The 16270-nt window shown below is 37.5% G+C and overlaps 1 protein-coding gene across 3 annotated transcripts; it reads left to right on the top strand.

Annotated features, from left to right (window-relative positions):
- The first annotated feature begins 1100 nt into the window (after positions 1 to 1100).
- Positions 1101 to 12712, top strand: LOC134493307 (adhesion G protein-coupled receptor E3-like). 3 transcript variants are annotated; one of them, XM_063297743.1, is made up of 14 exons: positions 1101 to 1256; positions 2512 to 2588; positions 4428 to 4520; positions 5661 to 5838; positions 6404 to 6520; positions 6893 to 7017; positions 7601 to 7759; positions 8070 to 8264; positions 8960 to 9195; positions 9366 to 9426; positions 9941 to 10032; positions 10201 to 10369; positions 11478 to 11576; positions 12575 to 12712. In XM_063297743.1, exons 1-14 carry the CDS (start codon positions 1217 to 1219, stop codon positions 12635 to 12637), a joined length of 1704 nt encoding a protein of 567 aa, XP_063153813.1. In that variant the 5' UTR covers positions 1101 to 1216; the 3' UTR covers positions 12638 to 12712. The 3 variants fall into 3 exon arrangements, with proteins under 3 accessions (XP_063153813.1, XP_063153812.1, XP_063153814.1); XM_063297742.1 differs by having other exon boundaries at positions 6893 to 7089; XM_063297744.1 differs by lacking the exons at positions 11478 to 11576; positions 12575 to 12712 and having other exon boundaries at positions 6893 to 7089; positions 9913 to 10032; positions 10201 to 10313.
- Positions 12713 to 16270: the final 3558 nt, after the last annotated feature.

Below are 16270 nucleotides of genomic sequence, written 5' to 3'. Positions count from 1 at the left end.
AAAATGAATGGGCTGACATAGCAATCCATTGGCTATTCCCAGGTACATTTCATATCTTTTTTGCACCATTAGCATCCATAATCCCAAGATGCATAAATTGAAGAGATGAAAAACCACATTATTTAACTCAGCAGTTGAGAACTGCATTGTCTGGTGAGACTCCACAAAAATGAGCACCTCCTTCAAAAAGTGGGCAAAGTCTAAGATAAATTTGGCATAGTGCCTTGTAAAGCTGCCCTCCCTTCTTTCTCCTGCACATGTAAAATACCATCCAAATTCAAACATTTTTCTAAGTCACAAGTTGGATGCCATTGGGTCACAACGTCAAGCCATTAGATTCCTCTTTTGGCATAGGCCAAGCAACATTTAAAGGTAAAGTCTTCTCTGAATGAAGGTTGACCTCCATGTGCTTCTTTTCTATGGAACTGGTTTGCCATTGCCGTTGCCTTTTTTCTTTACTCCCCCCCGCCCCACCCCACACTTTTTCTAACTTTTTTCCTAACTTTTCAGTCTTGGCATTAATTAACACAATCATATCCAAAGCCATGGTAGGATCACACTTTTATGGCTTTTACATTAATGTACCAGATGTTCACTCCTAACCAAATGACGCCAAAATGAGATAACGTGTTGTGTCATCATAATGCAAGCTCCATCGTTTTGTACCTGCATTGTGACATCTGATGCCAGTATGAAAGGGACAAGGCTTGCATTGTGACATTGCAACACACATTTTGTCACTTCCCCCGCTTCCCCAGTTGGCAGACAATGATAATTGCTGGCTATTTCTTAATGAAAAGTGAACGCATATTAAGAGAGAATCAAGCCAAGAAAAAATATGGAAAATTTTAAAATATTATGCACATAATGCATTAGTCTTACCTTTCTGAAAGGTAGTGCATTAAATATTATGCCTCTATGACAAATCAGTAACATTTATAGTACAAGATTTTCCCCCCTGATCATCTGTATATTTTCCTAAAATCCTCAGTTCTGTTATACTGAATGGTTCTGGTTGAAGGAGAGCATAATATTATGTTGTTTAATTTTGTCGGAACTGAATTTTTCACAATGAAAATACTTTATTTCTTTTTCAGACTTTCACAAGCAAATCAATGAAAGTAATAACGGTAGTAGCAGTAATGATGGAATATATAATGAATCAGATGCTTCTTTGAATGCTTCATCTAATTGTACCTTTGAAAAAGGATACAGGATGGTTCATTTGCCAAGATCAAATGTCCCTATTTGTGAGAGTAAGTATTATTATTCCTCATCTCACTTCAACTGCATGTTCTTGAGATTAAATAAATGCAAAGAACAGAACTGTGATTTTCAGCCATCATTAATGTATTGATCAATGACATTATTCCATTATGGATTAGTTCAGCATTTTGTTTCTCACAATGGCCAGCTAGATGCCTCTGATAAACCTATTCTCCATGACTTTATCTAATCTTCTTTAAAGCCTTCCAAGGTAGTAGCCTTCATAGGGTCTTCTCCATTCCACAGGTTAATTATGCTCTGCCTGTGTGAACAAGCACTTGCTTTATCTTTTCTTGATCTTTCAATTATCTGCATTGGATGATTCCTGAACCCAGTGATTAAGGCTGTTTTTGAAAACACACTTATGAAGGGATAGGATTTAATTCTAAATAAACCTGCATTTTTTAAAATCTGTTCAGTCATGTCTGATTCTCAGAGACTGCCTGGACAAGCCCCTGCAGTTTTCTTGGCAAGGATTTTCAGAAGTGGTTTGCCATTGCCTCCTTCCTAGAGCTGAGAGAAAGTGACTGGCCCAAGGTCACCCAGCTGGCTTTGTGCCTATGGCAGGACTAGAACTCATGGTCTCCTGGTTTCTAGCCTGATCCCTTAACCACTACACCAAACTGGCTCTCAAACCTGCATTATAATAAGCCTAAACAAGAGTCTTAAGCAGACACAAATGCTACAAAATAAACATTAAATGGGCTGCGTGTCTCAGCATGTACAAAATGACTATTCCTTTATGAATCCTGAAATATATCTTTACAATTCAATTTTAAAAACAGTATGCCCAATCCAGACTTCATCGGACTTAGGCAGGTAAAATCAGATGAACAAGTTAGTAATGATTGACTGAAGTCTCACTGTTTTCGCTGGATAACTTTTTGATGTCTGGGGGCCACATGAAAAGGGGATGGTTTTGCAATGGGTTGTTCATTGATAAAAATTGGTTAAAGGGTCTCATACACATTGAAAAGGTGTTTTTCATTTTCCTGGTTTTGGAGAGGAGATTTTTAAACAAATAACTGAGGGAAGCCTATTTTAGGATTTGCACTACAAATGCAAAGGCTCAGTTATTTCAGAAATAGTGAACCCCAAATTCAACCACCTTGAACCTAGATTGGCTCAATTACTATCATTATTTAACCCAATCTGCCTAGCTATATAACCTTCTACCAATATATTTTGTAATTTTTAAGTGGGCGGTTTTGCATTGTATTTACAATTTTCTGTTTCCTTGCACAGAACTGCCCTTTCACTGTCAACAAGATTCACTGAGAGAAAATGTCAATTTAACTGTGTGTGAAAACGAAAGAAAACCAGTAAGTCTGTTGTGCTATGGGTTAAATTGGTATAATTTGTGAATCCATTTGTTTATGGTGATGGAACTCAGAATGAAGCACTGAAAGTAGATGAAGTGAACCTTGGTCGGGAGTATTGCTTTGCATTGTATTATATTCAATCTTTGTTATTAATTTGTTATTTGCTATAATTTAAAATTTTGAAAGCATCTAAGCCAGAAGGATTTCCATATTTAATCTTTGCAACAATTCAGAGAACACCTTTTTTTTCCTGAAGGAAGCCATGAAACTGAAAGTTGCTGATTTTAAGGGCAATTGTTGCATTTTATAATATAAAGCCTTTTATTTTTTCTAACCTGAATTTAGCAATATATGTTGTTTTAATTATTAACCAATTCTTTTCCTGTCATTGAAACTGAAAACAATGAAGACCAGGGAGAAATAGGGACAGGGGAAGAAATTACTCACTCCCTTAATTAATAGATAAAGTAGAAATGTCTGATACTGTTTGATACTGAATTAGACTACTGGACCAATAGTGTTGACTTGCAGTGGCTCCCCAGGATTTTGGATTGTTCTTCTAACCCCTCCTGGAGATGGCAAGGACTGACCATGGGTTTTCTGCCTGCAGCTTCTCCACTGTAAAAAGTTACCTTTTTGTCATCTATTGGAATTTTATTTTAAAAAGCAGAAGGAAATTTTTTGTGAACTGAGTTCCAAAAACAAGGGAAACTGAAACCAGAGAGGAAACCAAGTTCATTTATTTGTGAAGTTTGTGGATTATCAGCTAAATGTGTCCTAAAAAGGCCGAAATCTCTGAGCTAAGCATACCTTGGGGAACAATTCATGAATTGCAATTGTGTTAGCAAGTGGGACCTGCAGTTATTCTGAGCTGAGAAAAAGGTACTTTCAGCATACTCAAAAGATGTTTTTTTTCCTTCAAACACTGCAGGATTTGCCTAAGTACTGAAAAGAGATTGCTGGAGAGCTTTCCAAGAACCAGGGATGGGGGAGTTGAGAAGGAAAATATGATTAAATTGAAGACTTGCTGGAAGGAAAGGGATGGGTGGGAATCTGAAATAGGCTGTTTTGTGGAGAGGAAGAGTCTCTGGGAGGATAGAGAATACAGGTTGTTTGTCAAATCACAAACGTTCCTCCTGCGTTGTGTGCCTGCAGCCTGGGTGGTTAATTCATGGTATACTGTGGTATGTGAAGAAAGAAAATTGGCTCAATTAAATCATGGTTCAGACAGCCATCTGTAAATAAGTTGTGCTATCACTGCCAAAGGATACATCATTCTGAATGTGTGAGTAGGGAAGGATTTCATATGTGGACTGTGGCTTGTCTTGTCTGCTTTTGCCCTGCTGGAAATGTTGCTTGTCCATCCTTTTAATTCCCCCTTTCTATGTCTCCTTCTAATGTTGACACCACCTCTGGAGTCCAGGCTGGACTGCTTGGCTGCCTGTTATGTTGATTTTTGTACTAATACATTGTATTATATTAGAATTTGGGCAAAACTGGGTGGGTATGGCATTCTTTTAAATATGAACAGAGTTTTGACAAGTGTATTCAGTTAGACCTTTTCTTCACCACTATTTTCAGCTTTGCAAGGACTGAATAGAAGAGGGAGAACTGAGTAGCATTGATCTCTTTGAATTCATTCTAGGAGTGGCTCAGGAATGGGCCTCCTTTGGCATATATATGCCCGCTAACCCTCCTTGTGGCTATGAAGCCTCTCCAGGTCATGTTTCCAACTTATGGCAGCATGATTAGCCACTTTAAATAAAGGGGGTGGACCTTCTTTGTCCACTTGCCAACTGAACTTTGAGAAGAACACAGAATTTCTTTCTTTTCTTTTAGGAAAACAGTGTACACTGTTCGATGATGGGGTCTGCCCTGAAACTCTTGACATCTCTCTGTGCGAGTGACACACCTACTGAAACCTTCCTGAACGTGAGAGTTATTGGGAACTGGAGAGACAATAGTTAACTATAGCTTGTGCTTCCTGAGAAGCAAGCCTATGTGGTTTCCTATTGTGTGCATTAATGAAAAGTGGGTGGATGACAAACTGGGCATTTAAATACATAGCTTCTCAAATGATGTTTCAGAATAAGTTGTAACAATGTTCCAATATTTGAAAAACATAAATATAAGAGAAGGAAAGGAAATATAATTCTAAAGGAGACTTTTTTTCAATAGGTGGAGGAAATTAAATGAGGAAACTAAGTTCTGGAGCATAGGAGGAAATGAAGAAATATTTCCAATTGGGACGGATTCCATTCTTTGTCTTTTATCTTTTCTAAACAAATTTTATTTAATTTTGGTAAACAGAATCAAGTTTTATACCGAGTTTTGTAATTAGAAGTGTATAATTAAGAATCCAAGACCAATGAATACATTTTCATTGGGTAACCAAGTTAGTCTTTTGCATCAGCACCAAGAGAGACTTATGTCACCTTCAGTATTAAGAGATGCTCTGTAGCATATGGTTTTGTGGAACAAAATCCACTTCTGATACAGTGCTTAATAACTTTATTAGTCCTAAATATGTCACAAGGCTATTTTTGTCTTACAGTTAAAAGAAATATTAGGAAAAATAAAAATTCATAAAGTTGATATCTATAATAAGACAAAAAGATTAAAAAAAACATTGAGAAGAGTTTGAGCCAGTGTTCCAATATCTGATGGATATTAAAAATACAGGGAAGGAATGTAAGAGGAAGTTAAAAGTTTCCTTTTTGAAATCAACTGTGAAACTGATGCGATGTGTACTGTATGTTCTCTTCTCAGTTTAAAAGTGAAGAGGCTAGATATTTATATCCCTAAACAAAAACAGGCTGGGTTCCAAGGTTTGTTTCAGCTTTGATTTTTGGAATAAGCCACAGCGGCTGCAGTCATTCAAATCACCTTTTGGCTATGAACAGTGTATGAACTCAGCCATACAACTCTATAATAATGTAAGATCCAAGATGAAGTCTTTTATCTGTCTTCAACAATATCTTGAGAAGGGCTTCCTTAATGAAATCCTTGAGTAAAACTAAGTGAGATTTGCATGATTTGGTTTAGAGGATTTTGGTTCTTGTGATACTGCAGGACTCAGTGGATTTGTTTGAAAAGCTTTTTGACAACCATTCTCTTGGGGATATCAACATAAAGAAGAATTTTGTCACAATTTTGCCCTTGGTTATGGAGGAAGTAAGCTCAGTTGCATTATTAACAGCTCTTGCATCTCCAGAAAGGCAACCCCACACTGTAGTTCGAAACTCTACAGGTAAGGAAAAGAAAGAGGACCTTCTTTCTCTTTGAAGAAAAAAGAAAGGCATTTGCCTCTATGTTGCACAAGTCAGATTCTTTATCCTGAGTCTCCTTTCATTCATCAACTTGTGATGCATATGGGAACTCACAATTTTGACTTCTTTAACAGCAGCCCGGATATGAGTGATCAGATATAATTTTAATTCATTTATTTTATTAATCAATTAAATTTCATTCCCACTTTTCTATGAAACATTCAAAGCAGCTGTCACAATTAATCAAACAGCTCATAAAAAAATGAAAACAAAAACAATAGGATTAAAATCACAAGTACAAATAAAACCAGTATCATTGCAGTCAATTGGTTTAATGAGAATGCCCTTTTTCATGCATAACCCATTCAGCTGATAAAGGCTCTACTCAAAGCATCTGCATCCACTCAAAGAAAGTGCTATTATTAAGAATTTTGTTTCACTCTGGTATGACATGTGGTTCTGATTTAACATCAGCTTCTGGTAAAAAAAAATTGATTAGCATTCATTAGAGCCATCCAAGAACTCAGCAATTCTTTGTCATTCCAGTGATCCAAACTAATCTCATCAGTCCAGAATCCTTTGCAAAGAATGAAACGCTCAAGTTAGAAGCTCAAGGAGACCAAATGGCCATCCACCCCAGAGCAGTGGCTGCCACGACCACAGGTATTTCTCTTTCGTATCTTGCTTGGTTTTCTAAAGAGCAGATCCAAAACGACCTTTACAGCCTGCTTTATTGCTCCCTCCCTGTCAGCTGCAACTCCAGGTTGCCTGAGTTTGCAGAGCCTTTGATCACACTGGTTTGGATGAGGGAAGTTGCAATCCAACCCATCTGGAAAGCGCTAAATTGGGCAAGGCGGGACTAAGAGAATAGAAGGTAGTTGGTAGCATCTATTTTACGAAGAAGTACTGTAAATGTATGGATCTACACTGATCCTTTCCTTACCAAGATTTGGCCAGGGCTGGGGAAACCATACATACTTCCTTTGTTTTTGATTTGGGATTTTCCCTGCCTGATCTTCCTTCTGCCTCTTGCAGATCCGGTTGCTGTGGCTTTTATATCGTACAGTGGGCTGGAATCACTCCTAGAAGAGGCTTTACTGCAGAATGAAACTTTACTGGACAACGAAATGCTGATGAATGTTCATGTGAACTCTAGGCTGGTAAGCGCTTCCACCAGCAGCAGCATAAGGAACATCTCTATCCCGGTCAACCTCACTTTTCAGCACCTCAAGGTATGCAAATGAAGCCTACCTGGGAAATCAAGCCTCTTTTTCTATCCATCTTGTGAAAAGATGTTTTTAAAAAAGCAGAATGCCAAGAAACGTGTAGAGCTGGATCAACGTCCTCGGTGGACCTACCTCCTCATTGTCACCCAAGCTCTATAAATCAGATGGGTCCGGCAGCACCATTTCACACTAATTACTGTTATAAAAAGGCATACATTTCCATGAGGTGCAGCTCAAGAAATCTTACGCCTTCTAATAATATTTGTTAGTCAGAAAAGGTGCTCCAAGATGATTTCTGGTTTTTTGCCACCATAGATTAACTAGACAAGCACGACTCTCCTACTACAATGTCTCCTTGACCGTGCAATCTATGGAAGACACCTTGTTCCTTTCGCTTGTCTTACAGCTGTTTGCTTGTTAGTGTTCAATAACCCTGGATCTGTGCAGTAGAGGATAATCTACTGTAAATATGTAGACTTTCTTCACACCTCCCATGAACCTCACTCCTCTCTTGCAGATCAGAGTTGCCCACCAGAGGGGAATCTGTGTCCACTGGAACTCTGGTGCCTTGTCCCGTCGTGGTTGCCAAGAGCTCTTTTCTAACATCACTCATTCGGGATGCAGCTGTCGGTATCTGTCCAACTTTGCTCTGCTGATGGCCACAACTCATAAACAAGTATGTGAGATCCAAAAATGTCTCAGAAGTATATTGTAGTAAGCAACATGACAGAAATAGATGTTATTTTTTCTTCCTTACTCAAATATTCACTGTTTTGTCCTGCTGTTGTCATGCCAAATAACATGTTGAATCCCTCAAGTCTTAAAGATCCTGAACACTTTATTTTCAAACACAACCCAGTGAAACAGTCAGCTGATAGACAGTTTTGCATAGAAGTCAGATCTATGATCTAGATGAAGCGTAAAGACAACTTCCTTACCAAAAGGCAATTCACATGATGCTGAGAACAGTTGTCTTCTCTTTACAGGGAGATCCAATCCTCTCCATCATTAGCTACCTCGGATTGTCCATCTCAGTCATCTGTCTCTTCCTGTGTATTGTCACATTTCTCTTCTGCCGCTCCAGCCACAACAGCAGCACCTTCATCCACCTACAACTGAGCCTCTGCCTGTTTTTCGCTGACCTCCTCTTCATAACTGGAATAGATCAAACAAACAACAAGGTATTGCAGAACCTGGAAGAAGGTGTGATACTCTGCTCACCTGAGAGATAACCACATCTGAGTGTGTCTCCTACCTGGTTTAGAGGGAAGCCTTCATTTTTCTTTAGACTGACTGGATGGAGTCAGTTTTCTTTGCAAGCCCAATTCGTTTCCAAATTCTCTTTCGTTCAAATTCTAAGATTTAAACTAGTTAAAAAGAATGGAATGCACATTTGCTTCTACCTTACATCTATACCTGAAATCAGTTGACTAAACACAGCACTTTTGTTGGAGTCGTCATTACTGAATGTGTACATCTGAGAAGAAGGTAAATTACTATAGCTCTCTACCCTGATCATTCAAGGAACAGTAGAGGTCTACATGACATATCAGTGCCAAAATCTTTTATACTACCTAGAAGACCATTATCAGTCTTGTCCCAACTTCTGATAATAACAAAAGGCAAAGTTAGAGATTTCTAGCAAGTCTAGTTTATTTCACTGCAGTTAGCTTTTATAATGTTTCCATACCTGAAATGAAAGAAGGGTGACTTCGCACAGATTTTACTGTAGAGTTGTTGGTGGAAGCATGAATCTCAGAGAGATATGAATTGTTCCATTTCTCTGCTTTTTATAGCCCATTCGTGATTTTCCTTCAAAGCCAGCAAGTCAAGAATCAGTTGTTGATAAAGGAATGGCATTTTCTTTTTGATTCAGATCCTGTGTTCGGTCATAGCTGGCATGCTGAAGTATCTCTTCTTGGCCTGCTTTGTCTGGATGTTCTTGGAAGGGATCAATCTCTACCTCATTGTCAGAAACCTGAAAGTTGCAAATTACAGTGGGGCCAGCAAGTATATGAAGATATCTATGTTCCTTGTTGGTTATGGGTTTCCTGCCCTGATTGTCGCCATTTCTGCAGCAATTAATCCTGGAGCCTTTGGGACACATTATCAGTAAGTCTCAGCATATGGTTAAAAGCTGCTTCCCCCCGTCTGGTGCCACCTGGACGTAAACTACATGAACACAATTGCTAGTCTTACTCAGGGGGCACAACTCTGTACTCTATATTGAAGTGTTTGCATGTTTGTCTCAAGTTCTCCTGATGATATTTCTTTCTCCTTAGCTGCTGGCTTAACCCAGATTTTATCTGGAGCTTTATGGGACCCGTCTGTGCGATAATTGTGGTGAGCAAATATTTTTTTCTGAGATGAGAAAGAAGAGGAAGTAGGAACCTGATATCAATGTAGCTAAAATGGATACATCATCCTTCCTTGGTCTTTCTATCTTTACAATGTGTTGGAAGATGTTCACAAGAAACCACGGTTTTAAAATCAGTTTAAAATGCAGGAAAATCAGTTCTTTCTGCTACCCAGAAAGAAGTAATAAATTCCAATATTAAGAGCTGCAGTTTTATAGTGCAGGAGGAAGTGTTGGGGAGAGAGAGAAAGGGTGAACTGGAGAGAGAAGATTTTGAATCTTCCATTTTGAATCCAGATGCAGAAATTTCAATTCTTTCTGTCATCTGTAACTCAAATAGAGGTAGACATCCACTCACTAAAAACCATCATCTACCAATGTATATGATATAAAAGTAACGTGTTCTCTTTCCTTCAGCTCATATAGTCTTAGAGCATCATTTATTTGGTGTTATTATTATGACTGTGTCTCAGAAGAAGACTTGCTTTTTCCCCCCCAAAGGTCAACCTAGTGTTTTTCTGTCTTATTCTGAAGAATTTGCATAAAAAATTGGCATCTCTCAATTCAGAGATATCTACAGTCAAAAATACCAGGTAAGATCTACCACAAAGCAGGACATTTGGAATTCAGTTCAGTATGAATTCCTAGCATTTTTTTAAAAATCTGCTTCAAAATTCTATCAAAGATTTGAAAGATATGAAATGTGTAGTAATATAATTAGAACATTGGTGACCATTTGTGTTAACTTCTTGCTGTTGTAGGTCACTGATATTCAAGGCCATAGCCCATGTGTTCATCCTGGGTGTGACTTGGTGTTTTGGCCTCTTTCAACATGGCCTTTTGCAGGATGTTATGGCATACCTGTTCACTATCACCAACAGTGTGCAAGGAATCTTCATCTTTCTGGTGCACTGCTTACTCAACCAAAAGGTGATGTATAGAAGAAGAAAGGTCTGCAAACAGCATGATTTGGGAATTTAGATTACAACGGAAACTCTCATAGTCCAAATTTTCAAGACCGGCTTCAGGAGTTTGTGAGTTCCTGGTACAGATATGTTCTGTGCCCTCCTCCACCAGTTTCTCTCTTATTGGAAAAAAAAAAAAAGACAGGAGGAGTTATAAGCAACAGCAATGTCTTTGACTGATTGATATGAGGAGAGATGGAAGATCTGTTTGCTTCTCTTGTGGGTTTGAAGCTGTGTCTGGTAATTAGCATAGAGTAATTTCATTCATTTTTCACCTGAACATTTATGGAAAATTACAGTTCAGTTTTTTTATGGTATTTGCTGATAAATGCAGCAGGGGGCTTGAGAGGCTGCAAGGCTGATTTTTCAGGCTGCAGATTTATTAATTTTTTTACTTTTATGTTCAGCTATAACTCACATGCTACTTAGCTGATCATTATAGTTAGTATGACTATAGTAATATTCTGTAATGTCTGTGGGGTCTAGTGGGGATTGCAACAAACTAGGAATACTACCAAGTTAAGTTTTTTTAATAGGAACATTTCCCCTCTTTAGTTTAGCATCTTTCCAACTGACTGCCCACCATTGTATAATCAGACATTACTGAGTTTTCAGTTGCAAAAATGATGATGATATTTACATTTATTTTACAGAGGTTTAATGGGTTTGGAAAGGAGCAAAGAAAATAGAAAATTTACAATATGTCTCCTTGCATCCCATACACAGCAGCTTAATCCGGAACAGAGGACTGTGGATTAAATTTATTAATTGGGTTATTAGTGTGTAACATGTAATGAATAGGATGTGAAGGTCAGCTCCCTACCAAAGATTGGGCCAAAAATAGATAGAATAGGATGAACTAAAGATGCATTTTAAGAAAAGGCAATAAGGAAAAGAAATCTGATGGTTATCAGTGTAGTAATTGAAATACCAGTAATAAACAAGAACAGATATTGTTTTTTCTTTATTTGTTAAATGTTAACCTACTTTCCATCTTTAAAAACAAATCCCAAAACAGATGCAATTGCATAGCAGATCATTCTTCTGAGTGAACCTGTGTTTTGGGTCTTCAGGTGAGAGAAACTTACTGGCTCTGGATTTGTTGCATCAAAGACATCAAACCTCCTGTTTCTGAGATAACTATGACCTCTGTTCCCATCAGCAATCCTTCGGTAAGACAGATGCAAGACTGATAGATTTGGTCATACTTGCAGTGATGTGGGTAACTTGCTTCTGGAGCCCAATACAGGCAAGATATGTATGTCCAGGGCATCAGTAGATCCATTTTTCCAACCAGTTTGATCCTCACAATGCAAGCACCATCTATCCACAAGCAGCAGGCAGTGGGAGAAAGCCAGGTTATCTTGGAGTGACTACAAGCCTGCCAGTTCTGGGTCTTCTCTTCCTCTTTCGGTGCCACGCCAGAAGAATTCAGAAATACAGGTAGTCCTCATTTAGCGATCAAAATTGGTTCTGGCAACTCGGTCAGTACGCAAAGCGGTTGCTAAGTGAAACTGCGACTGTGCTTATGATCTTACTTCAGCCTTCCTTTGCTTTACAGACCTGTGAAGGTTGTAAATGTAAGGATTGTTTGCAAAGTTACTTTTTCATCACTGTCATAACTGCAAACGGTCGCTAAAGGAGGCAGTTGCTCAACGAGGTCTACCTGTAGAAAAAACAGAAAGAACTGAACCAATCCATTAGCTAAAATATTCTTTTCTGCCTTTGATCCAAATATTTAGAGAGCTGGTATTTCATGGAAAGTCCTGTAGGGGGTGCATTCATATATTTGCCGATGAAAGCCTGAATAGTTCTACGAAGTCCTAACTTTTAAGGGAAAATTTTTCCTGTCTGCCCTCTTGTCATTTCATTTCACTTGTCATTTCCCCTAAAAGCTAAAAGCATCTAAGCAGGTTGTTAAAAGTGGAGACTGTTGCTAGAACATTATGTTAAAAACAGGAAGGTTCCCATCCTCTATGGCTGAGTTCCCACAACCTTAATGACTCCTTCTTTATTTGGGTATACTATACTATATAAAAATAGGATTTGTGTTTTCTTTAGTTTAGTTTGCTCTGTAAGCTTTAGCCCAGTCTCTGTTTACTATTGTGTATTGCTTCCACATTTTGCTCATGGCCTAAAGCAAACTCTGAGGTGCTTTTTTCCCCCCCAGGTAAATATACCAAGTGCTAATGCAGTGGATAACCAGAAGATGGGATGGGGAGAAGAACCATAGCACACTGACTCTCCTTTGGACTCTTTGGTCCGCGTGAATGAAACTGAAGAATATTGGAATATATTTAGCCATGTTTTAACTCTTCGTTTTCTTTTTGATCGCTGGAGCCTCATTGGCTCCAGAATATAGCAGAGAACATTTTTTTTTCAACCCATTCCCTGTTCTAATCCATATTTTAACCAGAAATATGGTGGTTAAAGAAATTATACTGGGGGCAGCTCCCCTTCTTGCCACTAGCTAGAATATGTCTGCTTGAACATATCCAATGGGAGCTAACCTCTTCTCTCCAAGCAAGTGGGTCCACTGTTCAGCTTAAGGAGAGGAAGAACGTTTTCTTATAACATTCCACTGGAATTTGCCTTTTGGTAACTTAGGTTCATGATTTCTTTTCCCATACTCTGGAAGAAGAGGTCTTTTCCCAAGTCTTCACCCTCTTCTTTGTGGCATCCTTGCAGGGATTTGAAGAGTCCTACCAGAGTAACCCTCAATTTTCTCTTCTCACTGCTAAAATGTCCCAATTCCTTCTACCTCTCTTCATAGGATTGTGGTTCCTGTCCCATAATTATCCTCATTGCCCTTCTTGAACCTGCTCCATTTAGTTTGAATCATTCCTGAATGTGGTGCCCAAAATTGGACACAGTGTTTCAGGTGGGGTCTGACCAAAGCAGAATACAGTGGAATGATTATTTTCTGTGATTTGAGAATCATGATGCAATTTAAAAATGAATTTGTCTCATGCAGCAGCCATTTCACACTGCAAAATCACATGGAGTTTCTAATCAACTCCTGTTGCAAGATCTCTTTTATAAGTATCATAACCAAGTCGGTCTCTTCCATCCTATCCTATTGATCATTCAAATGCATCTTGATTATTCTGTTTTTAAGCATGAGAATAAATGCGTTCAGTACAAAAAAATGAAAAGACAGAAAATTTCATACAATGAAAGTCTTAATTTTTGATGGAAACCCTACTGAATATATTTTTCAAAAAGCAAGTCCACAAGTATCTTCATAGCTTATGAATTATGTTAAACATTCCTCAATAAATCTCACTGGAAGTATTTGTGATACAGAATTTCTTTCCTGTATAATTTATCATGTTTTCATGAACTCACCTCGAATAAAACCCACAGTATCACTACATTTTGCTAAAATTGCACTACAAAAGTTATCCTTTTTCTGGATTGTATCAATGGAGTTGTAAGTAAGTTAATACATATTGCATTACTTATGATGCATTATAAATTACTTTATACTTTTACTTTTCATAGGAAGTTTTTGATGAAATTGGTACTATCATCCAATAATTTTTCACAATGAATCTCATTTATTTCCATACTTCATAAGGCATATAAGTTGATGCATCATCATAAACTGATTCAACTCCATTTAGTAACTGCCAAATTTATTAACCAGCATTGAATTAAGCTAATTAGTAGGATATAAAAGTATGGGAAATTGCTTTGACTGAAAAATTAACAACAAGGAGCTTTGAATTACTCTATAATGAAGGATGAATTTAAATCTCTTTCCCATCTATTGTCTATATTATCAGTATTTTTCCTAACAGATTGCCTTCTTGAGTATTAATATCATTGTGGATAGAATATTGAATGAAATGTTTTTATTTCTCAGACAGATAAATAGATAAATGATGTTCTGCAAATTATTCGAAGAGGCACTTCACTTATGACAACACTGTAAACAAAGCGTCATTCCTTGAACTATCAAAGTATCTACATCTTCCTCAAGATTTGACTCCTTCCCATGTTACTGATATGTACTGAATGCTCTTCTGCCATTATTTGGTTGGTTTTTCAAGGAGAACTATATTGCTTAAGGCATTGTCAAAAGAGAAGTGCCCCTTTGAGTGATTTGTACCTCCCATAGGTAAACTAAAAAATTTGCTCTGGGTTTTATCCTTGATTTTCTTTTTTTTAACTAATTGTTCTGAATATTTGTTTTGCTCTCTAATAAGAATAAATATTTAAAATGCATTAAGTAGTTGAACTTAACAAATAATTTCACTGGTTAACATTTAGTATATTTATTATTTACTTCATTCCCCTCCCTTTTAGGGCTTTTATACATGTACAATTAAAAAAGTGATATACTTTACATTTGTGTGTTTGTGTGTTTGTTTTGTATACCACTGTAATCAAAAAGGACTCTCAGTGGTTAACTAAAAAAAAAAAGCTTCAGGCCTATGATCCCAAGCTCATCAACACCATAATGCATCACCCACATGAATTTGTGGTATTTTAAATATTGGTCATACTTAAATACTTCAATGAGTATTTGTGGTTACCTTCATTAGCTGCAGATATTACTCCATTTTAAGGTCAAGTCACTTTGTAGAACTGCCTCTAATTACAATGCCAGCAGAAGGATAAATAGAAAGATAATGGTGCCCAACGTAGTTTGAATTGACTGATTGATTGAAGCTAATATAAATCCCAGTTGGCTGCTATTTAGCTAGGGAGTCAGATTTGAGGTTCTGCTTTTGATATACCAGACTATTTAGGGAAAGGATACTTATCAAATTACCCTCACATTTATAGATCTGCTCAGTCCCTGAGATGGTCAGGGAGCTTTGCTGGGAAGCCTTGGAATCAGTTGGAAGTTCTGCTATTGTACTGGACTTTTGCCATTGCATAGCAGCCTCCCTGCCTGCTCTGCTCAAGGCTGTCTCCAGGCTGGTGGTGGAGTTCTCCAGTCTTATGTTTCTGTGGGACTTCAATCTGCCATCCTTGGGGTGGACTTGGAGGTGGCACAGGAGCTCATGGCCACCATGACAACCATGGACTTGACCCAGCTTATTGTTCAATACAAGAAATGGAAAGGCAGAACATTTTATACAGTTAGAATCTTAATTGTTAATTGAAACCCTTTTGAACATATTTTTCAAAAAACGTGTCCAGAAGTATTTTCTGAGTTTCATATGAATCATGTTAATCATCCCTCCCCAATATTCAACAGGCAACCTTTAGGAAAGCAGTTAAGCTGGGTGTTCCCCTAGAGGCTAGTTGAGTGGAGTCTCCTTTTGGTCATTTTGTTTTGGTGATTGATCATATTTTCATATTTTGCATCTTATATTTATATACTGAATGTTTTAATGTGATATGGTTTTGTTTTGTTTTGTTTTGTTATTTATTTGTGAAATTTATATGGCCACCCATCTCACACAAAGTAACTGGGCAGCGTACAATAAAACCAGCAATTAAAACATTCTACAAAACCAATTAAAATAATAAACATAGATAAAACAAGACCAAGAGAGGGGAAATATTACATATAATATACTCAGTGCCCGTTTGGTTTATTGTTTTTTTTTTTTTGTAAATCCTCATTTTCAGCATGGAACCTATCAGTTTCAGATGATCCATTAAGATCCTACTTCTTGATCAGCTATGATGCAGTGAAACTTCTAAACAAACTTTGGTCTCACTTCTGAAGGTCTTTCTAGAAGATAAGACAGCCATATTATCTTTGTTTTAAAGTATGAAGAATGGTTTAATATAACAGGTCCATGTGGCAGTGTTTGGATCATAGATTCCTTATGCTGAAGCAATATTTTAAAAATATTGAAAAAAAACAATTTATATACCTACCCCTTAGATTTATTTGCTTGTC

This window comes from Candoia aspera, chromosome 3 (assembly GCF_035149785.1).
Source record: "Candoia aspera isolate rCanAsp1 chromosome 3, rCanAsp1.hap2, whole genome shotgun sequence".
Classification (NCBI taxonomy): Eukaryota; Metazoa; Chordata; class Lepidosauria; order Squamata; family Boidae; genus Candoia; species Candoia aspera.
This window is presented reverse-complemented; position numbering and strand designations above follow the sequence as displayed.